The 27,164-nt window shown below is 47.8% G+C and overlaps 1 protein-coding gene across 1 annotated transcript in view; it reads left to right on the top strand.

Annotated features, from left to right (window-relative positions):
- Positions 1–27,164, top strand: part of PDIA5 (protein disulfide isomerase family A member 5) — a 63,675-nt gene that overhangs the window by 23,351 nt on the left and 13,160 nt on the right. The window contains exons 5-13 of the mRNA XM_056535371.1: positions 367–412; positions 935–1,088; positions 2,516–2,583; positions 4,090–4,181; positions 7,529–7,600; positions 9,046–9,182; positions 15,987–16,054; positions 17,867–18,030; positions 18,113–18,243. Coding sequence (XP_056391346.1) covers positions 367–412; positions 935–1,088; positions 2,516–2,583; positions 4,090–4,181; positions 7,529–7,600; positions 9,046–9,182; positions 15,987–16,054; positions 17,867–18,030; positions 18,113–18,243 — 932 coding nt within the window. The remainder of the gene's footprint in view (positions 1–366; positions 413–934; positions 1,089–2,515; positions 2,584–4,089; positions 4,182–7,528; positions 7,601–9,045; positions 9,183–15,986; positions 16,055–17,866; positions 18,031–18,112; positions 18,244–27,164) is intronic.

The raw sequence follows: 27,164 nt of genomic DNA, 5'->3' as shown, positions 1-27,164 counted from the left end.
TACAAATCTGTTTAACTTTCTGGCACCAGTTGATTTAAAAAATAAAAAATAAAAAATAAGTTTTCCACCAGAGTACCCCTTTAAGATTGATATTCCATGGAAAACCAATTTGATTTAACATAAATCTGTTCTCTATATACTCTATATCAGTGGTCTTCAACCTGCGGACCTCCAGATGTTGCAAAACTACAACTCCCAGCATGCCCAGACAGCCGTTGCCTGTAGTTTTGCAACATCTGGAGATCTGCAGGTTGAACACCACTGCTCTATATACTTCTAAGCCAGTCTGTGTAAGAGAAGCTGAAGTGTAAAGCATGGGGGACAGCCTTTAGAAATGACATTCATACTAACAGTTTTCTCTTGCAGAGATGGAACATTCCACACAGAGTACAACAGAGCAGCTACATACAAGGTGAATGTCCTGTCATGTATGTTTTGTGTGTGGCCTTTAGACTTGTCATGGATTCCTTGCCTGCAGACTGGTCCATTACCCAGCATTCCCAGGATTTAATGTAATTAATATATTCCTCAACCATCCAATGCTGGTTTATCAGATGCCTCTGTATAGACTTGTGGTGATCCAGATTGTGTCACATATTGTGATTGGGGTTTGGTTTAGACACTGAGTATGTGGACGTAGCGGGCACTGAGTATGTGGACGTAGCGGGCACTGAGTATGTGGACGTAGCAGGCACTGAGTATGTGGACATAGCGGGCACTGAGTATGTGGACGTAGCGGGCACTGAGTATGTGGACGTAGCGGGCACTGAGTATGTGGACGTAGCGGGCACTGAGTATGTGGACGTAGCGGGCACTGAGTATGTGGACACGTAGCGGGCACTGATCCCACTCACACTCTCTCTTCTCCCTGGTTCCACACTGCGCTCACTTCACTATTGTCTAATCTGTGACTTTGCTTTTCCCTTCTTTTCAGTCTATGGTGGCATTTCTAAAAGACCCAGAGGGGGCGCCACTGTGGGAGGAGAATCCTGAGGCCAAAGACATCGTCCATATCGATAGTGAGAAGGATTTCCGAAAGCTTCTGAAGAAGGAAGACCGCCCCATGCTAATGATGTTTTACGCCCCATGTGAGTGACCCCACAAACTGTATACATTGCTGCTTCCGCCGCCCCCCGTGTGCCCCTCAGCCGCCGTCCCCTTTGTGCGGCATCCTCAGCCGCTTTCCCCTGTGTGCGGCGTCCTCAGCCGCTTTCCCCTGTGTGCGGCGTCCCCAGCCGCCATCCCCCGTGTGCGGCGTCCCCAGCCGCCGTCCCCCGTGTGCGGCGTCCCCAGCCTCCGTTCCCCGTGTGCGGCGTCCCCAGCCGCCGTTCCCCGTGTGCGGCGTCCCCAGCCGCCGTTCCCCGTGTGCGGCGTCCCCAGCCGCCGTTCCCCGTGTGCGGCGTCCCCAGCCTCCGTTCCCCGTGTGCGGCGTCCCCAGCCTCCGTTCCCCGTGTGCGGCGTCCCCAGCCTCCGTTCCCCGTGTGCGGCGTCCCCAGCCTCCGTTCCCCGTGTGCGGCGTCCCCAGCCTCCGTTCCCCGTGTGCGGCGTCCCCAGCCTCCGTTCCCCAATGTGCCCTCGGCACCTCATCTCCTATATTGCGCTGTGGTGATTTGCTGCCAGGTCTTTGTGCCACCATCTAAGTGGAATCATCAGTATAATTTTTCTTCTCTCTCTCCTATTGTTTCACACCTTTTCAGCTTCTGACTAACAATAGAACAATAGAATCGGCGCCTCCTGTCTCCTCCACCCCCAGCACCTCCCGGACATCTCTAATATGGCCTCAGTCTTTCACTGCCTCTGCTCTTCCTCTGTGCACCTCCTCTGTCTCCTTCTCTCTGCTCTTCCTCTGACAGTGTTTCCCAACCAGTGTGCCTCCAGGTGTTGCAAAACTACAACTCCCAGCCGAAGGCTGTCCAGGCATGCTGGGAGTTGTAGTTTTGCAACATCTGGAGGCACCCTGGTTGGGAAACACTGCTCTATGAACTCTTCTCTATTTTTGTGAACTCCCAATCAAACACCAATATAGGAATGTTATTATGGAATTTACAATGTATACATAAAAATAAACTTTCCTATTACAATAATAAGAAACTCCACTACAGAGGAAAACAAGATGGCTACATACCCCATATGTATTATAAGAAAAAGCTCATAAACACATCATGCAATTGTGACAAAAATGCAGCATTGATGTGGTAAGTAAATGAAACCTTAATAAAAATCACATATGAATCAATAAGACAGTAATGTTATAGGTTCATATGTAATTTATGGCTTTTTATATACTTACTACATCACTGCTGGATTCTCATTAAAACTGCGTGATCTGTGTTTGTGCCTTTTCTTACATATGAGGTGGCGGTATTGGGTTGATTAGGGGATGTCGCCTTCTTTTATCTTCCCATCTCTATGGACTCCATGTATTTCCTGTTTCTCGCTCCCATATACTGTGCCCGTCCTTTGTCGCCCTGCGCTCCTTCACCGCCCCCCTAATGTTCTCGTCTCTCGTCCTCAGGGTGCGGAGTGTGTAAGAGGTTAATGCCGGCGTACCAACAGGCGGCCACCGAGCTGAAAGGCACCTATGTGAGTACCCTCCAGTGAGGAGCAGTCATTCAGTACACAGGGGGCATTTATAGGGTCAGTGCTCGGGGGGGAGATAACCAGACTCTGCCGCTCCGCCGGACACTGATGTCCTCTGACAGGTGCTGAGGAGCGGTCACTGCCAGCCGCCCCGCCACGTCAACAACAATCGTACATCACCTACATGACAGGACGCTGATAATGGCATACCGCCATCTTTGTCACCAGTAATAAGATTATTTTATGGGGATAACATTGGCAGCTCTACAGGTTTATAACTACAGGTCCGAGCATGTCCTTTCAACCACAAGATAGCAAAAGCGGTGGCCTGAGCCTGTAACAGGCCTAGTCTATAAGGGTACGTTCACACGAGCGGACCCACAGCGTATTTTATGCTGCCGATCCGCCGCTGAAGGACCTCTGCATGGTGGCTTTAGAAGACACACTACGATGTGGGAGTTGCCGCGCATGCGCGGTGTACTTGCACACATCGCGGCAGCCCCCCTGTTCCATGAGCTAGGCCGAGAGCTGCCGCGATGTGCGAGTATACTGCGCGTGCGCACTGCGACTCGCATATAGCAGTGTGTCTGCTCATAGCGGCGTATTGCCACCATGCAGGGGTCCTTCAGCGGCGGATCTGCAGCGTAAAATACACAGTGGGTCCGCTCGTGTGAACGTACCCTAAAGTGTTATTCAGATAAAGCTCATTCATACGAGAGCTCTGCTTGTTGTCAGTAAATAGGAACATTCTCACTTACATCCCTATGTTAAAAAGTTGTCCTGGCTGCTATAATGTAGCCCTATCCCAGGGCTCTTATAATGTGGCCCTGTCCGGGGGCTGTTATAATGTATCCCTGTCCCGGGGCTGTTATAATGTATCCCTGTCCCGGGGCTGTTATAATGTCTCCCTGTCCCGGGGCTGTTATAATGTCTCCCTGTCCCGGGGCTGTTTATAATGTATCCCTGTCCCGGGGCTGTTTATAATGTATCCCTATCCCGGGGCTGTTATAATGTATCCCTGTCCCGGGGCTCTTATAATGTATCCCTGTCCCGGGGCTCTTATAATGTATCCCTGTCCCGGGGCTCTTATAATGTATCCCTGTCCCGGGGCTCTTATAATGTATCCCTGTCCCGGGGCTCTTATAATGTATCCCTGTCCCGGGGCTCTTATAATGTATCCCTGTCCCGGGGCTCTTATAATGTATCCCTGTCCCGGGGCTCTTATAATGTATCCCTGTCCCTGGGGCTCTTATAATGTATCCCTGTCCCCGGGGCTCTTATAATGTATCCCTGTCCCGGGGCTGTTATAATGTATCCCTGTCCCCGGGGCTGTTATAATGTATCCCTATCCCGGGGCTCTTATAATGTATCCCTATCCCGGGGCTCTTATAATGTCTCCCTGATGAGGAATGAAAGTCTATTAGGAAATTACAGAACTATTCAATGACTTTGTGATCCTGACCCTTCATACAGTATTTTTGGGCATATTTCTCCTCTTCCCTCCTGTAGGTTTTAGCCGGGATGAACGTCTTCCCTCCAGAATTTGACAGACTGAAGGAAGAATACAATGTGAAGGGTTACCCCACAGTTCTGTATTTTGAGTGAGTATTTCTGTAGTCTGGTCACTGAGGGTAAGACCTGCCATGTTAGGCTTCACGCTATTGGGTCCTACACTGAGGGAAAGAGCTGCCATGATGGGTCCTATACTGAGGGAAGAGCTGCCATGATGGGTCCTACACTTAGGGAAAGAGCTGCCATGATTGGTCCAGCACTGAGGGAAGAGCAGCCACGATGGGTTCTATAATGAGGGAAGAGCTGCCATGATGGGTCCTACACTGAGGGAAAATGCTGCCATGATGGGTCCTACACTGAGGGAAAGAACTGCCATGATGGGTCCTACACTGAGGGAAAGAGCTGCCATGATGGGTCCTACACTGAGGGAAAGAGCGGCCATGATGGGTTCTACACTGAAGGAAAGAGCTGCCATGATGGGTCCTACACTGAGGGAGGAGCTGCCATTATGGGTCCTACACTGAGGGAAAGAGCTGCCATGATGGGTCCTACACTGAGGGAAGAGCTGCCATGATGGGTCCTACACTGAGGGAAGAGCTGCCATGATGGGTCCTACACTGAGGCAAAGAGCTGTCATGATGGGTCCTACACTGAGGGAAAGAGCTGCCATGATGGGTCCTACACTGAGGAAAGAGCTGCCATGATGGGTCCTACACTGAGGCAAAGAGCTGCCATGATGGGTCCTACACTGAGGGAAAGAGCTGCCATGATGGGTCCTACACTGAGGGAAAGAGCGGCCATGATGGGTCCAACACTGAGGAAAAGAGCTGCCATGATGGGTTCTACACTGAAGGAAAGAGCTGCCATGATGGGTCCTACACTGAGGAAAGAGCTGCCATGATGGGTCCTACACTGAGGGAGAGAGCTGCCATGATGGGTCCTATACTGAGGGAAGAGCTGCCATGATGGGTTCTACACTGAGGGAAGAGCTGCCATGATGGGTCCTACACTGAGAAAAAGAGCTGCCATGATGGGTCCAGCACTGAGGGAAGAGCTGGCATGATGGGTCCTACACTGAGGGAAAGAGCTGCCATGATGGGTCCTACACTTAGGGAAGAGCTGCAATTATGGATTCTACACTGAGGGGAGAGCTGCCATGATGGGTCCTACACTGAGAAAAAAAGCTGCCATGATGGGTCCTACACTGAGGGAAGAGCTGCCATGATGGGTCCTACACCGAGGGAAGAGCTGCCGTGATGGGTCCTACACTAAGGGAAAGAGCTGCCATGATGGGTCCTACACTGAGGGAAGAGCTGCCATGATGGGTCCTACACTGAGGGAAGAGCTGCCATGATGGGTCCTACACTGAGGGAAAGAGCTGCCGTGATGGGTCCTACACTGAGGGAAGAGCTGCCGTGATGGGTCCTACACTAAGGGAAAGAGCTGCCATGATGGGTCCTACACTGAGGGAAGAGCTGCCATGATGGGTCCTACTCTGAGGGAAGAGCTGCCATGATGGGTCCTACACTGAGGGAAGAGCTGCCATGATGGGTCCTACACTGAGGGACGAGCTGCCATGATGGGTCCTACACTGAGGGAAGAGCTGCCATGATGGGTCCTACACTGAGGGAAAGAGCGGCCATGATGGGTTCTATACTGAGGGAAGAGCTGCCATGATGGGTCCTATACTGAGGGAAGAGCTGCCATGATGGGTCCTATACTGAGGGAAGAGCTGCCATGATGGGTCCTATACTGAGGGAAGAGCTGCCATGATGGGTCCTATACTGAGGGAAGAGCTGCCATGATGGGTCCTACACTGAGGGAAAGAGCTGCCATGATGGGCCCTACACTGAGGGAAAGAGCGGCCATGATGGGTTCTATACTGAGGGAAGAGATGCCATGATGGGTCCTACACTGAGGAAAGAGCTGCCATGATGGGTCCTACACTGAGGCAAAGAGCTGCCAGGATGGGTCCTACACTGAGGGAAAGAGCTGCCATGATGGGTCCTACACTGAGGGAAAGAGCGGCCATGATGGGTCCAACACTGAGGGAAAGAGCGGCCATGATGGGTTCTACACTGAAGGAAAGAGCTGCCATGATGGGTTCTACACTGAAGGAAAGAGCTGCCATGGTGGGTCCTACACTGAGGGAAGAGCTGCCATGATGGGTCCTATACTGAGGGAAGAGCTGCCATGATGGGTCCTATACTTAGGGAAGAGCTGCCATGATGGGTCCTATACTGAGGGAAGAGCTGCCATGATGGGTCCTATACTGAGGGAAGAGCTGCCATGATGGGTCCTATACTTAGGGAAGAGCTGCCATGATGGGTCCTATACTGAGGGAAGAGCTGCCATGATGGGTCCTACACTGAGGGAAAGAGCTGCCATGATGGGTCCTACACTGAGGGAAGAGCTGCCGTGATGGGTCCTACACTAAGGGAAAGAGCTGCCGTGATGGGTCCTACACTAAGGGAAAGAGCTGCCGTGATGGGTCCTACACTAAGGGAAGAGCTGCCGTGATGGGTCCTACACTGAGGGAAGAGCTGCCATGATGGGTCCTATACTTAGGGAAGAGCTGCCATGATGGGTCCTATACTGAGGGAAGAGCTGCCATGATGGGTCCTATACTGAGGGAAGAGCTGCCATGATGGGTCCTATACTTAGGGAAGAGCTGCCATGATGGGTCCTATACTGAGGGAAGAGCTGCCATGATGGGTCCTACACTGAGGGAAAGAGCTGCCATGATGGGTCCTACACTGAGGGAAGAGCTGCCGTGATGGGTCCTACACTAAGGGAAAGAGCTGCCGTGATGGGTCCTACACTAAGGGAAAGAGCTGCCGTGATGGGTCCTACACTAAGGGAAGAGCTGCCGTGATGGGTCCTACACTAAGGGAAGAGCTGCCGTGATGGGTCCTACACTAAGGGAAGAGCTGCCATGATGGGTCCTATACTGAGGAAAAATGCTGCCATGATGGGTCCTACACTGAGGGAAAGAACTGCCATGATGGGTTCTACACTGAAGGAAAGAGCTGCCATGATGGGTCCTACACTGAGGGAAGAGCTGCCATGATGGGTTCTATAATGAGGGAAGAGCTGCCATGATGGGTCCAGCACTGAGGGAAGAGCTGCCGTGATGGGTCCTACACTAAGGGAAAGAGCTGCCATGATGGGTCCTACACTGAGGGAAAGAGCTGCCATGATGGGTTCTATAATGAGGGAAGAGCTGCCATGATGGGTCCAGCACTGAGGGAAGAGCTGCCATGATGGGTCCTATACTGAGGGAAAGAGCTGCCATGATGGGTCCTACACTGAGGGAAAGAGCTTGCACAATCCAGCTCTACATTAACACTTCCTGATTGTCCCTTCATGGCTTCTGTCTCATATGTATTATTTTTTATTATTATTATTATTATTATTATTATTTCTTCTTCTTCAGGAAAGGTAAATATAAGTTTAATTTTGAGAAGTATGGAGCCACTGCCAAAGACATCACAGACTGGCTGAAAAAGTAAGTACAAATATATAAATGGGTTACGCTGGGAGTAGTAGTGATTGTTGTTGTCATAAACATTTACGATATGTAATCCTCCACACAACACAGCAACAGTGGTAGAGTCAGCGGTGGACAGATGTGCCCGGGCAGGAGTGGTCAGCAGCGCAGGGATGTGCCCGGACAGGAGTGGTCAGCAGCGCAGGGATGTGGTCAGCAGCGCAGGGATGTGCCCGGGCAGGAGTGGTCAGCAGCGCAGGGATATGCCCGGGCAGGAGTGGTTAGCAGTGCAGGGATGTGCCCGGTCAGGAGTGGTTAGCAGTGCAGGGATGTGCCCGGACAGGAGTGGTCAGCAGCGCAGGGATGTGGTCAGCAGCGCAGGGATGTGCCCGGGCAGGAGTGGTCAGCAGCGCAGGGATGTGCCCGTGCAGGAGTGGTCAGCAGTGCAGGGATGTGCCCGGTCAGGAGTGGTCAGCAGCGCAGGGATGTGCCCGGACAGGAGTGGTCAGCAGCGCAGGGATGTGGTCAGCAGTGCAGGGATGTGCCCGGGCAGGAGTGGTTAGCAGTGCAGGGATGTGCCCGGGCAGGAGTGGTCAGCAGCGCAGGGATGTGCCCGGACAGGAGTGGTCAGCAGCGCAGGGATGTGCCCGGACAGGAGTGGTCAGCAGCGCAGGGATGTGCCCGGGCAGGAGTGGTCAGCAGCGCAGGGATGTGCCCGGACAGGAGTGGTCAGCAGCGCAGGGATGTGCCCGGACAGGAGTGGTCAGCAGCGCAGGGATGTGCCCGGGCAGGAGTGGTCAGCAGTGCAGGGATGTGCCCGGACAGGTGTGGACAGATGTGCCCGGGCACTAGTAGTTGACGGTAGACAGGTTATATTGGCGTTAGTGTCTGGCAGGTGTAGCTGTGTTCGCTGTCACACATCATCTCTGTGCGGTCTGTGGTTTCCCATTGCTGATGGATAGAACCAATTACATGACAGTGGAGCTGGCGCTGGCGCTGATCACCAACCACACATTGTAGAGCTGGCGCTGATCACCAACCACACATTGTAGAGCTGGCGCTGATCACCAACCACACATTGTAGAGCTGGCGCTGATCACATTGACTGTGGTCTCTTATCCTGACCAAGCGGCTTCCTGTGCTAAACCCACACTCACCACCGGGAGCGCCCACCGGGACTGATCACATGTCTGCTCACCACAGATACTCTATATATTACGTGTCATATGGCTCTGGTGGGCGTCCACTTTGGTGTCGCTCTGTACAGGGGACATAGGACCCGGTCTGAGTCACGTGACCTCTCGCCTCCGCTTATTCCAGTATAAAGCTTAGTGTTGGCACAAGGTTCTACCACATTTGGCACGACAGCGGAAATTATACGGCAAAGCTTTGGTTGTAGTGTTTATCTTTCCACATGAGCTGCCGATGGATTAACCCCTTCATTGGTGTTCTTCTCCTTTCAGTCCTCAGGCTCCGGCCCCTGAACAGCCTGAAGTGCCGTGGTCCGAGCAGGAGAGCGCTGTCCATCACCTGACCGACGCTGACTTTGACCAGTTTGTTCAGGATCACCCGTCCGTGCTCGTAATGTTCTACGCCCCATGTAAGTCATTTTCAGTTCTTCCAGTTCTTAGTTTGCATCTATTGCCATCCTGCTTTACCAGTCTCCCGAATGGCAGAAATGCTTAGGATTTCACATGTAGCAGAGCTGAGAATGTTTCTGGCTTTCTCCCCCATAAAATATAAATGCTTGATTGTAATGGTGGTCCAAAATAGTTGCAAAACGGATTTTCACTCAGCTTTCCTACAAGACTGAATGGCAGATCCATGTAGCTATCTAGCTATAATGAAATGGAGGCAATAGTTGTGAGTAATTAAAATATTAACGAAAGGAGGGTGATGGCCATATTTGTTGGCATTCTTCTTTTCTTAGAACCCTGAATGGCAGATTGTTGCAACTATAATAAATCAGAGGAAGTGTTTCTGTGTAACTAAACATTCAGGATTCTGAGAAAGAAGGGTGTCAGCTATATTGGTTGTCATTCATCTTTCCTAAAACTCTAAATGGCTGGTTTACTGAATGTTCAACATAAATATGTCAAAGACATTCAGGATTCTTAGAGGAGGCCGTGTTTCTTTATAACTAGACTTTCAGGATCCTGAGAAAGCAGATGACAACCATATTAGTTGGCATTCACTTTTCTTAGCACCCTGAATGGCAGATCTTTTGCAGCTGTTGTGAATTGGAGGCAGTGTTTCTATTTAAATTAGTCCATTTAGAAAGTAGGGTGACAGCCAGCTTTCCTAGAATTCTGAATGGCAGATCTATGCTTTCAGTTATACAGAGACACTGCCTCCATATCACTAGGCATTAAGCTTTCCCAAGAAGGTAGGGTGATGGCCATATTGGTTGTCATTCAGCTTTCTCAGAACCCTGAATAGTAGACCTTTTTGCTGTAATGAATTGGAGGCAATGTTTCTGTATAAGTGGACAATCAGGATCCTGAGAAAGTCAGGTGGAAGCTATATTGGTTGCCATTTAAATTTCCTAGAACCCTAAATGTCAGATATTTGCAGTTGTAATAAATTGGAGGAAAAGTTTCTGGATAACTAGAATTGCAGGATCCAGATAAAGCTGGGTGACCTGAATTACAGGTCTGAGCTGCTGTAGTAAATTAAAGACAGTATTTCTAATATACAGTCAGGATCTTGGGAAAGCAGAGTGACCGCCATGCAAATAGATAGAATGACATTTCCTGTAGTTTTACTGGAAAGAATGTCTGGGGGTATAGAAGGATCCTTAGTGCAGGATTTATAGATATGAGATGTTGCGGGTCCGTCCCCTCCGTCACACTGTTTCCCAACCAGGGTGCCTCCAGCTGTTGCAAAACTCCAACTCCCAGCATGTTGCTAATGAACAACTGCTCAGACAACCAACATGTTTCACAGTACTAACTGCTTCATCAGGGATAGTAAAGCACAAAATTGTGTGCATCACACTAAAAGGGTTTATATAATCTTTCCAATGACCCTTCTACTAGATCAGTGTTTCCCAACCAGGGTACCTCCAGCTGTTGCAAAATTACAACTCCCAGCATGCCTTCGGCTGTCCGGGCATGCTGGGAGTTGTAGTTTTGCAATGGAGGGGATGGAATCCCAACATCTCACATCTATAAATCCTGCACTAGAGATCCTTCTATACCCCCAGACGTTCTTTCCCGTAAAATCACAGGAAATTTCATTCTATCTATTCGCATGGCGGTCAGTCTGCTTTCCCAGGATCCTGACTTTATATTAAAAATGCTGTAAATCAGGTCACCCAGCTTTATCTAGTTCCTGCAAGTGCAGCCAAAGGCTGTACGGGCATGCTGGGAGTTGTAATGTTTTGCAACAACTGGAGGCTCCCTGGTTGGAAAACACTGATCTAGTAGAAGGGTCATCGGAAAGATTATATAAACCCTTATAGTTTGATCCACAGCATTTTGTGCTTCACTATCCCTGATGAAGCAGTTAGTACTGTGAAACATGTTGGTTGTCTGAGCAGTTGTTCATTAATAACATGCTGGGAGTTGTGGTTTTGCAACAGCTGGAGGCCCCCGGTTTGGGAAACACTACGACAGAGGGGATATACCCCTCCCCCCACCCCCCGTCTCCTCCGATCCCATTGTGTAGAAGCGACGTCTATTAGTCAGACAATCATCTGGCGAGGAGAGAGAAGCGGCGCTGATTTCTGCCCCCCCCCTCCCCCCATAATAAGCCACAATTGGCGGCCGGGGGCACATACTTTATCTCCGTCTTTAGAGACACATTTTGGGGATTTTCGGGTATTCTTCTTCTCTTCGATTTTTCCATTTTTCTTCCTGCCGCTTGATAAAGTCCGGATTGTGAAATGATTGCGGCGCCATCATGTGAAATGCTCCGTAATGAAAAACGGCAATTTACGTCTGAAGAAAAATTACATTGATTTGTGCTTTTCATGAAACATTTTACCTGCTGGTGGGAAGTTCTTAAAGTGACAGAACACTTCAGAGCCGCAGTAAGGGGCATCTGTCCACATGAAGACTATTCTATTAACATCCAGCAGAACAGTGAGTGCAGCTCTGGAGTATAATACAGGATATAACTCGGGATCAGAACAGGATAAGTAATGTAATGTATGTACACAGTGACCCCACCAGCAGAATAGTGAGTACAGCTCTGGAGTATAATACAGGATATAACTCGGGATCAGAACAGGATAAGTAATGTAATGTATGTACACAGTGATCTCACCAGCAGAATAGTGAGTACAGCTCTGGGGTATAATACAGGATATAACTCAGGATCAGAACAGGATAAGTAATGTAATGTATATACACAGTGACCTCACCAGCAGAATAGTGAGTACAGCTCTGGAGTATAATACAGGATATAACTCAGGATCAGTACAGGATAAGTAATGTAATGTATGTACACAGTGATCTCACCAGCAGAATAGTGAGTACAGCTCTGGGGTATAATACAGGATATAACTCAGGATCAGTACAGGATAAGTAATGTAACGTATGTACACAGTGACCCCACCAGCAGAATAGTGAGTACAGCTCTGGAGTATAATACAGGATATAACTCAGGATCAGTACAGGATAAGTAATGTAGTGTATGTACACAGTGACCTCACCAGCAGAATAGTGAGTACAGCTCTGGAGTATAATACAGGATATAACTCAGGATCAGTACAGGATAAGTATTGTAATGTATGTACACAGTGACTTCACCAGCAGAATAGTGAGTACAGCTCTGGAGTATAATACAGGATATAACTCAGGATCAGTACAGGATAAGTAATGTAATGTATATACACAGTGACCTCACCAGCAGAATAGTGAGTGCAGCTCTGGAGTATAATATAGGATATAACTCAGGATCAGTACAGGATAAGTAATGTAATGTATGTACACAGTGACCTCACCAGCAGAATAGTGAGTGCAGTTCAGGAGTATAATACTGGTTTTCCATCTGTGGATTTATCAAAGTTGTCTATGTCCCGCATCAATATAGAGCAACCTACATAGCGTAAGTCCGGTCTGTTGTGGCCTAATTCATCAAAAGTCGCACGGCTCTTGATAAATTCTGCGCACGGACTTTGGGATCTACGGTTTAGACTGTATTTAAACCTGCTTCAGTATTATCAGACATTTCAACGTACTTTCGCCCGATGTGAATTTTCGCGAAAAGTCGCAATTGATAAATTCAGCACCAATGCATTTTTCCGCCTAAAATAGCCTAGAATGCATCATGTGCTAAAAATCCTCTAAAGAAAATGTCGGGAAAAAGTTGCACGTATTTAGACTGCGACTTTCTGTGCGACAATTTTAGATGGGGAAAAAACAGTCTAAGGGGGAGATTTATTAGAACCTGCCCAGAGGAGAAGTTGGTGAGTTGCCCATAGCAACCAATCAGATAGCAACCAATCAGATCGCTACTTTCAGTTTTCAGAGGCTTTATCAAAACTGAAAGCAGCGATCTGATTGGTTGCTATGGGCAACTCAGCCACTTCCCCTCTGGACAGGTTCTAATAAATCTCCCCCTATATTTCCATCCATTGACTCTTAATATGGTAAAAAACGAAAGCAGAAAGTCTGTCAAGAACTTTTTTTTAGGATCCAGTGATTGGGCTTCATTTACGATCTTTTGCAGCGTGTCGGCTCCGCGTGCTGCGCTCTCCGCTGTGCCGTTTGCTTCTGTTCTTGCGTAGAGAAAATACATAAGTGACATTAGCGTTGTCGCCGTCGCTCGTGCTGCGGGATTAAAGCGCCTGACGCTGCGGACTAATGATAATTACGTGGCTGCTCATCCTTGTTTAACTCCTCGTGCACTGCGGCTGATGTCTCCGTGAAGCTGCACGTGTTCTGTGTGTAATGGGATACAATGGAGCCCCCCGCTATGGAGGGGAGGGGTCCGCGTAGTCCTGGCTCCCCTTCGACTTGCGCGGTCACCTGCCGCGGGATGAGAAAATTTCTCCGTAAGATGAAGCGTCTTCTTCATTGACTGTCACAGCCGGGGACCGTGACCTAGATGAGACTGTCACGAACCCTCAGAACTGTCGGCTCGTAATCGCTGCTGTCAGCTCTTCTTTCATTACGGCGGTGGAGGCGACGTCCATTGTGATGATGATGATGATGATAACTGCGCCATTTTAAGCAGCTCTTTCTATGACACTGCGTTAATGCATGTTTTGTTCCCCTAAAGCAGTGCTTTCCAATCAGTCTGTACCCAGCTTTTGCAAAACTACAACTCCCAGCATGCCCGGACAGCCAAAGGCTGTCCGGGCATGCTGGGAGTTGTAGTTTTGCAGCAGCTGGAGGCACCCTGGTTTGGAAACACTGGTGGAAATAATGCTCCGCAGCATTAACCCCTTAACGACGCAGGACGTAAATGTACGTCCTGGTGATGTGGTACTTAACGCACCAGGACGTACATTTACGTCCTGAGCATAACCGTGGGCATCGGAGCGATGCCGGCATCATGCGCGGCAGGTCCCATCTGTGGATCGCAGCCAGGGATCCGCCGGTAATGGTGGACACCCGCGACCCCGCGGATGTCCGCCATTAACCCCTCAGATGCCGTGATCAATACAGATCACGGCATCTGCAGCATCGCGGTCACTTAACAGGATGATCGGATCGCCCTCGGCGATCCGATCATCCTGCACGGCAGACTGAGGTCCCCTCACCTGCCTCCGCTGCCTTCCGGGAGTCTTCTGCTCTAATCTGCCTTCCCGCAGACCAGAGCAGAAGATCACCGATAACCCTGATCAGTGCGGTGTCCTATACATAGCACTGAACAGGATTAGCAATCGAGTGATTGCTATAAACAGTCCCCTATGGGGACTATAAGAGTGTAAAAATAAAAGTTAAAAAAATAAAGTTAAAAAAATGTGAAAAACTCCCTCCCCCAATAAAAACGTAAATTGTCCCATTTTCCCTATTTTACCCCCAAAAAGTGTAAAAAAAAAAAAAAAAAAAAAAAATTACTTTATATACATATTTGGTATCGCCGCGTGTGTAAATATCCGTACTATTAAAATAAAATGTAAATGATCCTTTACGGTGAACATAAAAAAATAAATAAATAAATAAAGTCCAAAATAGCTGCTTTTTTAGAACATTTTATTCCAAAAAAAATTTCTAAAAAATGTAAGAAAAGTTTTGTATAAGCAAATATGGTATTAATAAAAAGTACTGATCACGGCGCAAAAAATGAGCCCTCATACCACCGCTTATACGGAAAAATGAAAAAGTTATAGGTCTTCAAAATAGGGGGATTTTAAACGTACTAATTTGGTTAAAAAGTTTGCGATTTTTTTTTTTTAAGCGCAACAGTAATAGAAAAGTGTATAATCATGGGTATCATTTTAATCGTATTGACCCGGAGAATAAAAAACACTTCCTAAAATGTTCAGCAGAGAGCACTGTGGTCGTGACAGAAGAGAAATCCAAAAAGAAAAGAATTTCCTCTGTAGTATACAGCAGCTGATTAGTACTGGAAGGATTAAGATTTTTTTTTTATAGAAGTTATTTACAAATCTGTTCAACTTTCTGGCACCAGTTGATTAAAAAAAAAAAGTTTTCCACAGGAGTACCCCTTTAAAAGGTTTATCTGGGATTTAAAGAACATAGCTGGTTTGTTTCAAAAACAGCGCCACCCCTGTCTTAAGGTAGAGTGTGTGGTACCACAGCTCTGCTTCATTCTCTTCAATGGAACCATGCGGCAATACCACACACAACCTGAGGCCAAGAGTGGCGCTGTTTTGGGAAGAAAGCAGTTTTTTTTTTTTTTTTTTTTTTTTTTTTTAAATCTTTGACAATCCTTTAGAGCAGTGTTTTCCAACCTATGTGCCTCCAGCTGTTGCAAAACTACAACTCCAAGCATGCCCGGACAGACAACAGCTTTGATTCACTTTAGGGATGTGTTTTTCCAACAGTGTGCCTCCAGCTGTTGCAAAATTACAGATCCCAGCATGCTCTGATATCCAAAGGGTTTGATTCACTTTAGGATAGTGTTTTCCTAACAGGGTGCCTCCAGCTGTTTCAAAACTACAACTCCCAGCATGCCCTGATATTAATATCCAAAGGCTTTGATTTACTTTAAGGCAGTGTTTTCCAAACAGTGTGCCCCCAGCTGTTGCAAAACTACAACTTCTGCTGTTGGGGCATGCTGGGAGCAGATCTGCAGAATTCTACTGCAGCGCTGGAGGGTGCGTCACTGTGTAACAGCTTGTTGTCATCCATATTGGTCATCATCCAGCTTTTCCGAAAAAGGGATATAATAAAGAAATTGCACAACTTGTATTTTCTTGTGAAACTTTATAATGTTTAGATCAGGGATTGTGGTGATCAGTGTCCTATGATTGTTTCCTATACAGGGTGCGGACACTGCAAGAAGATGAAACCGGACTATGAAAAGGCGGCCGAAGTCCTGAGCGAGGAAAGTGTAAGGAAATGATCAGTACAGGATAAGTAATGTGATGTATATACACAGTGACCTCACCAGCAGAATAGTGAGTACAGCTCTGGAGTATAATACAGAATATAACTCAGGATCAGTACAGGATAAGTAATGTAATGTATGTACACAGTGATCTCACCAGCAGAATAGTGAGTACAGCTCTGGGGTATAATACAGGATATAACTCAGGATCAGTACAGGATAAGTAATGTAATGTATGTACACAGTGACCTCACCAGCAGAATAGTGAGTGCAGCTCTGGAGTATAATACAGCATATAACTCAGGATCAGTACAAGATAAGTAATGTAATGTATGTACACAGTGACCTCACCAGCAGAATAGTGAGTACAGCTCTGGAGTATAATACAGGATATAACTCAGGATCAGTACAGGATAAGTAATGTAATGTATGTACACAGTGATCTCACCAGCAGAATAGTGAGTACAGCTCTGGGGTATAATACAGGATATAACTCAGGATCAGTACAGGATAAGTAATGTAATGTATGTACACAGTGACCTCACCAGCAGAATAGTGAGTACAGCTCTGGAGTATAATACAAGATATAACTCAGGATCAGTACAGGATAAGTAATGTAATGTATGTACACAGTGACCTCACCAGCAGAATAGTGAGTACAGCTCTGGAGTATAATACAGGATATAACTCAGGATCAGTACAGGATAAGTCATGTAATGTATGTACACAGTGACCACACCAGCAGAATAGTGAGTACAGCTCTGCAGTATATATGGAGTTAATATAAAGTTCACATTAATGCACTCCTTGCTGTTAGTATATTCCGGTCTGTTAGGACGTTGTTCTTGCTTTCATGTGAAATGAGTTAAACACTTGCTAATATTTATTACACTGTAGATTTCCTAATTTATGGATTGTTTTACTGATAGAATCTTAATGCTCCAGACTAATATGAATGAGACGCGACGTCTTGCTGAGATCCTGGAGGAGTTGGAGCTGAGCGCAGGCTGATTGCTAATTCACTCGCTTTGCCAAATCCTCATCCCTGCGAACATCACAGAACAGCCTGAGAGTCGTGTTTATTAGGAGAAGTGTTTACTATTAGGATTAATTAAATTTGTCATATTTAGAGAAAACAGGAGGCGAGGAATCGGAGCGCAGCGCGGGGAGGACGCCGGTCATTCTGGCAGCTAATGTTTCTGCGTTAATCACTTAAATTCTAATCAAAGGTTTAATCATTTATAAGATCAGTGAACAACATCAGGTCTTCAGCCACATGGGAGTTGTAGTCCATGAATAAGAGTTGTAGTTCATTGTGCATGTAAAAGTCTGTATTTCAAGCTGGAACCAAGTGTCGTCACCCTGCACCCCGGGTGTCGTCACCCTGCCCCCCGGGTGTCGTCACCCTGCCCCCCGGGTGTCGTCACCCTGCCCCCCGGGTGTCGTCACCCTGCCCCCCGGGTGTCGTCACCCTGCCCCCCGGGTGTCGTCACCCTGCCCCCCGGGTGTCGTCACCCTGCCCCCCGGGTGTCGTCACCCTGCCCCCCGGGTGTCGTCACCCTGCCCCCCGAGTGTCGTCACCCTGCCCCCCGAGTGTCGCCACCCTGCCCCCCGAGTGTCGCCACCCTGCCCCCCGAGTGTCGCCACCCTGCCCCCCGAGTGTCGCCACCCTGTCCCCCGAGTGTTTTCCTGTGTTGTAGTATCATACACACATCTCCTTGTACCCTACATGTTATGGATGTCGTCCTTGTGTTGCAGATTCTTCCATCGTCGCTGGTTTATTGCTGTTATTCTTAGTCCTCTCTTGTCTTTCAGGCCTCCGGTGTGTTAGCGGCTGTGGACGCTACGGTGCACAGATCTCTGGCTGAGCGGTTCCACGTCTCGGGGTTCCCGACCATGAAGTATTTTGCAGATGGTGAGGAGAAGTACACGGTGCCCCACCTGCGCACCGAGCAGAAGATCGTGGAGTTTATGCACAAGTACGTGGATGAGGCGCAGTACGTCTGCTGCCCGTAAACTCGCTGTGACACCATAGATGATGCAGAGTTGTGTTTGTTGCAGCCCTGAGGCCCCGCCTGCTCCAGAACCACAATGGGAAGACAAGCCATCGAGCGTGCTGCACCTCCTGGGGGACGACTTCAGGGAATCTCTGAAGAAGAAGAAGCACGCCCTGGTCATGTTCTACGCACCCTGTAAGAACGTTTACTTCTCTCATTTACTTATTTGCTTATGTTTAAATTAGAGTTAAAGAGGTACTCCACCCCTAGACATCTTATCCCCTATCCAAAGGATCCGTGATCTCTGCTGCAGCACCCCGGAAATCTGGTGCATGGAGCAAACTTCGCTCCGTGCCTGATGACTGGCGATGCAGGGCGGAGGTTTGTGACATCACAGTCACGCCCCCTCCCATAGACTTGCATTGAGGGAGCGTGGCTGTGACATCACGAGCAGGGCCAGACTGTGATGTCACGAGCCTCCGGCGCTGCACCCGACACTCTAAGCCAGTAGTCTCCAACCTGCGGACCTCCAGATGTTGCAAAACTACAACTCCCAGCATGCCCGGACAGCCGTTGGCTGTCCGGGCATGCTGGGAGTTGTAGTTTTGCAATATCTGGAGGTCCGCAGGTTGACTAAACGAACTTTGGGTACAAACAGGGAGATCGCGGGGGTCCCCAATGGCGGGACTCCTGCGATCAGACATCTTATCCCCTATCCTCTAGAGGCGGAGTACCCCTTTAAAGAAGCACAACCAAGTTGAGTCTTATCTTATCTGCACCAGCAGCCTAAGTATATGACAAGGTGCAGTGGTGAGACTTCACCCTCTCTTTGCAAAACCAGATGATTAAAGGAAAATGTAGGCAGCATTAGGAAATCATTTTAGTGATGGAATTGCAATCCGTATGGTTTAAACCCCCATGCCTTCCACAACAGGTAAGCACAAGGCATACACAAGAACCTCTACATTATTCTATTGTGCTGCACTATAGGCGTGAAACTCTCACTCTCAGTCGCCACATACAAAAGATTCTGTGCCGGGCGCTGCCTCCGAGACGGGGGACGTGACATCACGGCCACGCCCCCTAGTGACCTCACGGCCACACACCCTAGTGACTTCACGGTCACGCCCCCTAGTGACCTCATGCCTCCTTCATTTATGTCTGGGGGGGGGAGCGTGTCTCGGAGGCAGCGCCTGGCACAGAATGCCGGGGGCTGCACAGAGATCGTGGGGGTCCCCAGCGGCGGGACCCCCGCGATCATACATCTTATCCCCTATCCTTTGAATAGGGGATAAGATGCATAAAGCTGGAATACCCCTTTAATAATATTTATGAAGTATGTACCCCTTTAATATTCATTGTTCACATCCAAAAAAAAAAAAAAAAACACACCACCCTGACCAAGTGCATTCCACAGCTGAGGGTTTGGAACAGTTGTATTCAGGCTTAGACAGTTCCCTGTCATGATGGACTCTTGGACTGATACGTTACCTGCACTAATACATTGTAACGAACTGTCAGGACATAAGAGACTTGTTCTTCTGTTGTTGTTTAGATGGGAAAACAACTGTAACAAACCCTCAGCCCAGAGTCTCCTAATGTAATTAAAAAAATTGCGCTATGGGGAAAAAGCCTCAAGACACAAAAAACCTCCTACATCCTGCACCACCTCGGGGATGGCGTTTTCTTTGGCTTTTTTATGCAAAAATTATTTTTTTACGCATTTGATAAATGTAGCTGGCCGACCTGCTCGCTCCTAGCCACGCCCCCTTCAAAAGTGACAAAGCGAGCGCGAAAAAGAGCAAAAACTAAGCGCAAAATCAATCATAAAAAAGGCTCCGGCTGGAAAACCATTCAAAAGCACGCCAAAAAAAAATTGTGCAAAAGTATTAATTGTGTAAGAAACGTGAAGCTCGCCAGCAGTGTGACCCCAGAACCTGAGATGACCTCGTCATGGCGGCTGGTGGAGGACATGACCCCCGCAGGTCTATTACCCGCAGTATATTCTCTGATCTCATCCCTGACCCTGCACGGTCGTATTAAAGTTTATGATCCCTCCCGCGATCTCCTCCGCTAATATGGTGATTTATAGAGCTGGATTATGTTCTGATGTGTCAGGAAGATGTCACCTTGTGTTTCCTCCGACTAATGGAAATGGATACGGAGGTAAATCTGAGCCAAATGTCACATACAGCGAACACGGCGTCGTCAAATAAGCTTTATCGGCCAGCGCAGTCCTATGTAAATGAAGCTGATTTCATCCAACTGTTGCCCTATTACAGAAACCTGTCCAAGGTTTTGGTACGGGTGCTGAAACCCCCCCCCCCCCCCCCTGATTGCTAGAGGCCGGTACTCAGCTATACCTCCCTACCGCTTTATCCTAATGATTGTGGAGGGTCCTTCCGGCCTCTAACGAGGGTTTCTTGCACAAAGGTAATGCGCTTCTTCTGGCCTCTAACGAGGGTTTCACGCACAAAGGTAATGCGCCTCTTCCGGCCTCTAACGAGGGTTTCTTGCACAAAGGTAATGCGCTTTTTCCGGCCTCTAACGAGGGTTTCACGCACAAAGTTAATGCGCTTCTTCTGGCCTCTAACGAGGGTTTCACGCACAAAGGTAATGCGCCTCTTCCGGCCTCTAACGAGGGTTTCTTGCACAAAGGTAATGCGCTTTTTCCGGCCTCTAACGAGGGTTTCACGCACAAAGTTAATGCGCTTCTTCTGGCCTCTAACGAGGGTTTCACGCACAAAGTTAATGCGCTTCTTCTGGCCTCTAACGAGGGTTTCATGCACAAAGGTAATGCGCTTCTTCCGGCCTCTAACGAGGGTTTCACGCACAAAGGTAATGCGCTTCTTCCGGCCTCTAACGAGGGTTTCACGCACAAAGGTAATGCGCTTCTTCCGGCCTCTAACGAGGGTTTCACGCACAAAGGTAATGCTCTTTTTCCGGCCTCTAACGAGGTTTTCTTGCACAAAGGTAATGCGCTTCTTCCGGCCTCTAACGAGGGTTTCACGCACAAAGGTAATGCGCTTCTTCCGGCTTCTAACGAGGTTTTCATGCACAAAGGTAATGCGCTTCTTCCGGCTTCTAACGAGGTTTTCTTGCACAAAGGTAATGCGCTTCTTCCGGCCTCTAACAAGGGTTTCACGCACAAAGGTAATGCGCTTCTTCCGGCTTCTAACGAGGTTTTCATGCACAAAGGTAATGCGCTTCTTCCGGCCTCTAACGAGGCCGGAAGAAGCGCATTACCTTCGTGCGTGAAACCGCCGGCAGTCGCTGCTGAGCGTCAATCTCTAAGATGGACGATCTTGTACGTAAGAGCAGATATACAGCTAAACCTTCCTACCGTTTTGTCTTAATGATCTTGTGATCTGGGGGGGGGGGGTCCAGGTGCTGAAACCCCTAGGGACATGTCAAAAGTTCGATGAAATTATAAATTACCCTTTATCGGCAACTCTCTAACACAGTTTTTTCCAATTTCTGACCATTTTCAAGATCTCTGCTTCCTGTCAGTGAATGTCCAATTTACTATTAGAATCTGTATCCGGATTCTTATTGTAGTTTAGACATTCAGTGACAAGAAGCAGACATCTTGAAAATGGTAAAAAATTGGGGGGTTGAGGGGGTGGTTGTGTGTGGTATTACAATTTGGCACTGAGCTGCAATACCACACACAACCTGAGGACAAAGGTGGCGCTATTTCTGGAAGAAACCGAAGCTTTTCTTATACTGGACAAAACATTTAATTTAACAAGGGACATTAGGGACTGAAAGCTGCTTCCTGCCCCCCCCCCCCCCCCACTCACAATGTATTATCCCCTGACCTGATCCATTTCGCCTTGATTCTCAGTAATTGCCTCGGCGCAGCAGATTCCCCGGTATTACAGCGTTTTGCGTCTCCCCCGTATCAGGTCGGGTTTGTTTGATTCCTTTTGTGGATTTGCATTTGTTCCGATAATAGGAAACTGAACAAACAGAATCTCAGACACGTTCCCATCTGCTGGAGGCTTCGCACATAAGGAGATTATCTCCACCGCGGAGAACATGACAAGTGCGCTGCTCTGCCGCCTCTACTCCGCACTCTGCGCCCACTTATTATTATACTATTATTATTTATTTATTTTTTTTACAATCCACCTTGCGCCTTTTTGTGGCAAATTCTAAGCTGATTTGTATTTTACGTTTTTTTTTTTCATTACGCGGCGGCAATGTTAACCCGTTACGGTTCGTGGCCGACGGTGGTGATTTTCTGCCGAATGCTGTCTCGGTCTTCTGATTTTGTAGCAGAATTATCAATTCAACCACATTGTCAAGGTCTCTGCTTGCTGTCAGTGAATGAGGGAATTATAGGTTTGCTCAGAAATGATACAATGTATTTGTACAAGGCAAACTCTCATAGGGCTCTGTTCACATGTAGATTTTTTATTTATTTTTTTGTATTTCGAGAAGTAAGGGGACGTTTAAACTGAGGACATCTGCTCGACCAAATTACTCTCATGGATTTTCAGTGCGGCCGGTGCTAGGACCACGCGGACCTGCGCCATCCTTATTGAAGGCAATGCATCCTGCATGGAATTCTGTCAAAAGAACGCCAGAAATTCCAGTGTAGAATCCCATTGACCGCAATGGCTGCTAAGTGGAAATGGGCCCTAAGGACTGGTTCTGCGTTTGCATTCTGCGATTCGTTTACGGTTCTGTGATCTGTTCGGGCATCAGGAAAATAGAAATTAACTGATCTCATTAATTTCAATGGATCCTTTTTAAGCATCACTTCATGCCCATTTTAGCGTCCGTTTAATCTTGTTTTTATCAAAAAAATAAATAAATAAATAAACGGAAACAAAACTCGAATGTCTGGTCAATATTTTGCGTTGAAGTCTATGGTGACGGATGTAAACAGAAAAATGTTCAGTTTTTACCAGGATACACTTTATCTAGATCGGTGGTCTACAAATGTGGATGTTCGGATATAGCAAAAACTACAACTCCCAGCATGCCCAGGGTCCAACCTGAGCCCCCCCGCCCAGAGTTGTAGTTTTGCAGTAGTGGTATGTAGTTTGGAAATCACCAGAGACGAGCAAATCGAAGCAGACTAACCCGAATTCATTACGAATTTTAGGATTTTTTTCGATTCGCAACGAATGCAAATATCGCCACGATTCTATCGCGCGAATTGCTTCATTAAACTCCATTTAACAGCGTTTCAGGTTCCAGGACACCTAAAATAGCGGATCCACGTGTCAGTACATGGGGCAGGGGATTCTGGCAAGGCAAGGGAGGTAGGCGGGATGACCCTGAATCACATGCGGGATGCAGCCTATCAGCATTCGTTGACCCCTGTGATGTCACAGCCCTATATAATCAGCAGCCATCTTGCAGCTGCTCATTTCATGCCATTCACTGCAGAGAGAGAGAGAGGACGGCTGTGTGTTACACAGAGATGCTGAATTGATCATACCGCAGCGTTCCACTGCCTACTGCTAGTCACATGAGCGTTGTGGATAGAGAGCAGCGCAGTGCTTTGCTTGTTGTCACTGAGAAGGATTTTATGCCATAAACCTCCCAGTCACTTAATTCAGCAGAGGGGCAGATAGCTTTTCGTTGCCTCATACATATCAACAAGCTTCCTGAACTTCATCAACCTTATCACAGGAGGCAGGAAAGATTTTTTCAGAGCAATTCTGTGTATTTTTTCCTTAAGAAATCATCAGCTGCTTATACTAGTCTGTAGACCAGCTACTTATACTAGTCTGTAGACCAGTGGTCTTCAACCTGCAGACCTCCAGATGTTGCAAAACTACAACTCCCAGCATGCCCGGACAGCCAACGGCTGTCCGGGTATGCTGGGAGTTGTAGTTTTGCAACATGTGGAGGTCCGCAGGTTGAAGACCACTGCTGTAGACTGTATAATAGCCAGCAGTTCACACCATTCTTAATACACTGTGGCAGAGTGCAATTTTGGGTTTAATACACTTTTTTTTTTTTTTGTGGTGCTGCACAGTTGTGTCCTGCTGCTCTGCAAAAATGTTTTTTTTTTTTTAAGCGGACTGTAGTGCATTTGTCTGCCCTCATATGTGCATACCACATAGCTACATCAAAGCAGTCTACTATTTTGTATCTGTAAATCTGTAACAAGTCTAGATACTGGGAAAGTCCCGGCAAAAGTAATCACTAGCTGTTGTTTTATGAAAATAAGTTTTCCAAGTGTACAGTTGCGCATTTTTCTTCCCTCATACGTGCATACCACATACTTACATCTAAGTAGTGTACCATATTGTACTGTACCTGTTAATCTGTCAAGGGCCTACATACTGTGAAAGTCCAAGCAAAAGCAATCACTAGCTGTTGTTTTACGAAAATAAGTTTTCCAAGTGTACTGTAGCGCATTTTTTCCCCCTCATATGTGCATACCACATAACTACCAGGAACTACTTGGCTTATTGATGCTTCTGGGCATGGGCCTTAAATTTTTGGATGTTTAGCATGAGCTAAATACATTAATCATTGAGATTTCGACAATGATCTTTCAATGTAAGGGGTTATGAAACCCTCTGGTGTACTGCTGATGCCTGCTCCTGACTGTGTGTTTCAGGAACTACTTGGCTTATTGATACTTCTGGGCTTGGGCCTTACATTTTTGGATGGTAGCACTAGCTAACATGCATCTTCAATAGAGATTTCAACATTCACCTTTTAATGTTAGGGGTTGTGAACCCCTCTTGTGTACTCATGCTGCTGCCTGCTCCTGTTTGTGTCATTCAGCAACTAAATAGTTAAGTGATGCTGCTGGGCCTAGGACATTACCTATATATGTTTATGGTAGCATAGGTACCATACATCTTCAATTGAAATATTCCAAATCATCTTTTATTAGAGATTGTGAGGCCCTATTGTCTCCTCATCTGCCACCAACTCCAGGCTGTGCCATTCAGACACGATATGGTCTCCTCATGCTTCAGCCAACTCCAAGCTGTGTCATTCAGCCAATATATGGTTTACTGATGCTGCTAGGACTAGGTCTGGGAATAAAAATGTTGTTATGGTCGAACTATCTACCCTAAATCTTCGGTTTCAATTTCAGAATTCATCTTGTAATCTTAGGAATTGTGAAGGCCTAGTGCCTACTCATGCTGCTGCCAACTCCTGGCTGTGCCATTCAGACACTATATGGTATCCTCATGCTTCAGCCTCATCCACGCTGTGTCATTCAGCCACTATATGGTCTCCTCATGCTGCCAACACCTCCACGCTGTGCCATTCAGCCACTATATGGTCACCTCATGCTGCCAACACCTCCACACTGTGTCATTCAGCCACTATATGGTCTCCTCATGCTGCCAACACCTCCACGCTGTGTCATTCAGCCACTATATGGTCTCCTCATGCTGCCAACACCTTCACACTGTGTCATTCAGCCACTATATGGTCTCCTCACACTGATGCCACCTCCAGGCTGTGTCATTCAGACACTATATGGTCTCCTCATGCTGCCAACACCTCCACGCTGTGCCATTCAGCCACTATATGGTCTCCTCATGCTGCCAACACCTCCACGCTGTGTCATTCAGCCACTATATGGTCTCCTCATGCTGCCAACACCTTCACACTGTGTCATTCAGCCACTATATGGTCTCCTCACACTGATGCCACCTCCAGGCTGTGTCATTCAGACACTATATGGTCTCCTCATGCTGCCAACACCTCCACGCTATGTCATTCAGTCACTATATGGTCTCCTCATGCTGCCAACACCTCCACGCTGTGTCATTCAGTCACTATATGGTCTCCTCATGCTGCCAACACCTCCACGCTGTGTCATTCAGCCACTATATGGTCTCCTCATGCTGCCAACACCTTCACACTGTGTCATTCAGCCACTATATGGTCTCCTCACACTGATGCCACCTCCACGCTGTGTCATTCAGACACTATATGGTCTCCTCATGCTTCAGCCTCATCCACGCTGTGTCATTCAGCCACTATATGGTCTCCTCATGCTGCCAACACCTCCACGCTATGTCATTCAGTCACTATATGGTCTCCTCATGCTGCCAACACCTCCACACTGTGCCATTCAGCCACTATATGGTCACCTCATGCTGCCAACACCTCCACGCTATGTCATTCAGTCACTATATGGTCTCCTCATGCTGCCAACACCTCCACGCTGTGTCATTCAGCCACTATATGGTCTCCTCATGCTGCCAACACCTCCACGCTATGTCATTCAGTCACTATATGGTCTCCTCATGCTGCCAACACCTCCACGCTGTGCCATTCAGCCACTATATGGTCACCTCATGCTGCCAACACCTCCACGCTGTGTCATTCAGCCACTATATTGTCTCCTCATGCTGCCAACACCTCCACGCTGTGTCATTCAGCCACTATATGGTCTCCTCATGCTGCCAACACCTTCACACTGTGTCATTCAGCCACTATATGGTCTCCTCACACTGATGCCACCGCCAGGCTGTGTCATTCAGCCTCTATATGGTCTCCTCACACTGATGCCACCTCCAGGCTGTGTCATTCAGCCACTATATGGTCTCCTCATGCTTCAGCCTCATCCACGCTGTGTCATTCAGCCACTATATGGTCTCCTCATGCTGCCAACACCTCCACGCTATGTCATTCATCCACTATATGGTCTCCTCATGCTGCCAACACCTCCACGCTGTGTCATTCAGCCACTATATGGTCTCCTCACACTGATGCCACCTCCATGCTGTGTCATTCAGCCACTATATGGTCTCCTCACACTGATGCCACCTCCAGGCTGTATCATTCAGCCACTATATGGTCTCCTCTTGCTGCCAACACCTCCACGCTATGTCATTCAGTCACTATATGGTCTCCTCATGCTGCCAACACCTCCACGCTATGTCATTCAGTCACTATATGGTCTCCTCATGCTGCCAACACCTCCACACTGTGCCATTCAGCCACTATATGGTCACCTCATGCTGCCAACACCTCCACGCTATGTCATTCAGCCATTATATGGTGTCCTCATGCTGCCAACACCTCCACGCTGTGTCATTCAGCCACTATATGGTCTCCTCATGCTGCCAACACCTCCACGCTGTGTCATTCAGCCACTATATGGTCTCCTCATG

Source organism: Hyla sarda, chromosome 8 (genome assembly GCF_029499605.1).
Source record: "Hyla sarda isolate aHylSar1 chromosome 8, aHylSar1.hap1, whole genome shotgun sequence".
NCBI lineage: Eukaryota > Metazoa > Chordata > Amphibia > Anura > Hylidae > Hyla > Hyla sarda.
Note: the sequence above shows the minus strand (reverse complement) of the source record. Positions and strands in the feature narration are given on the sequence as shown.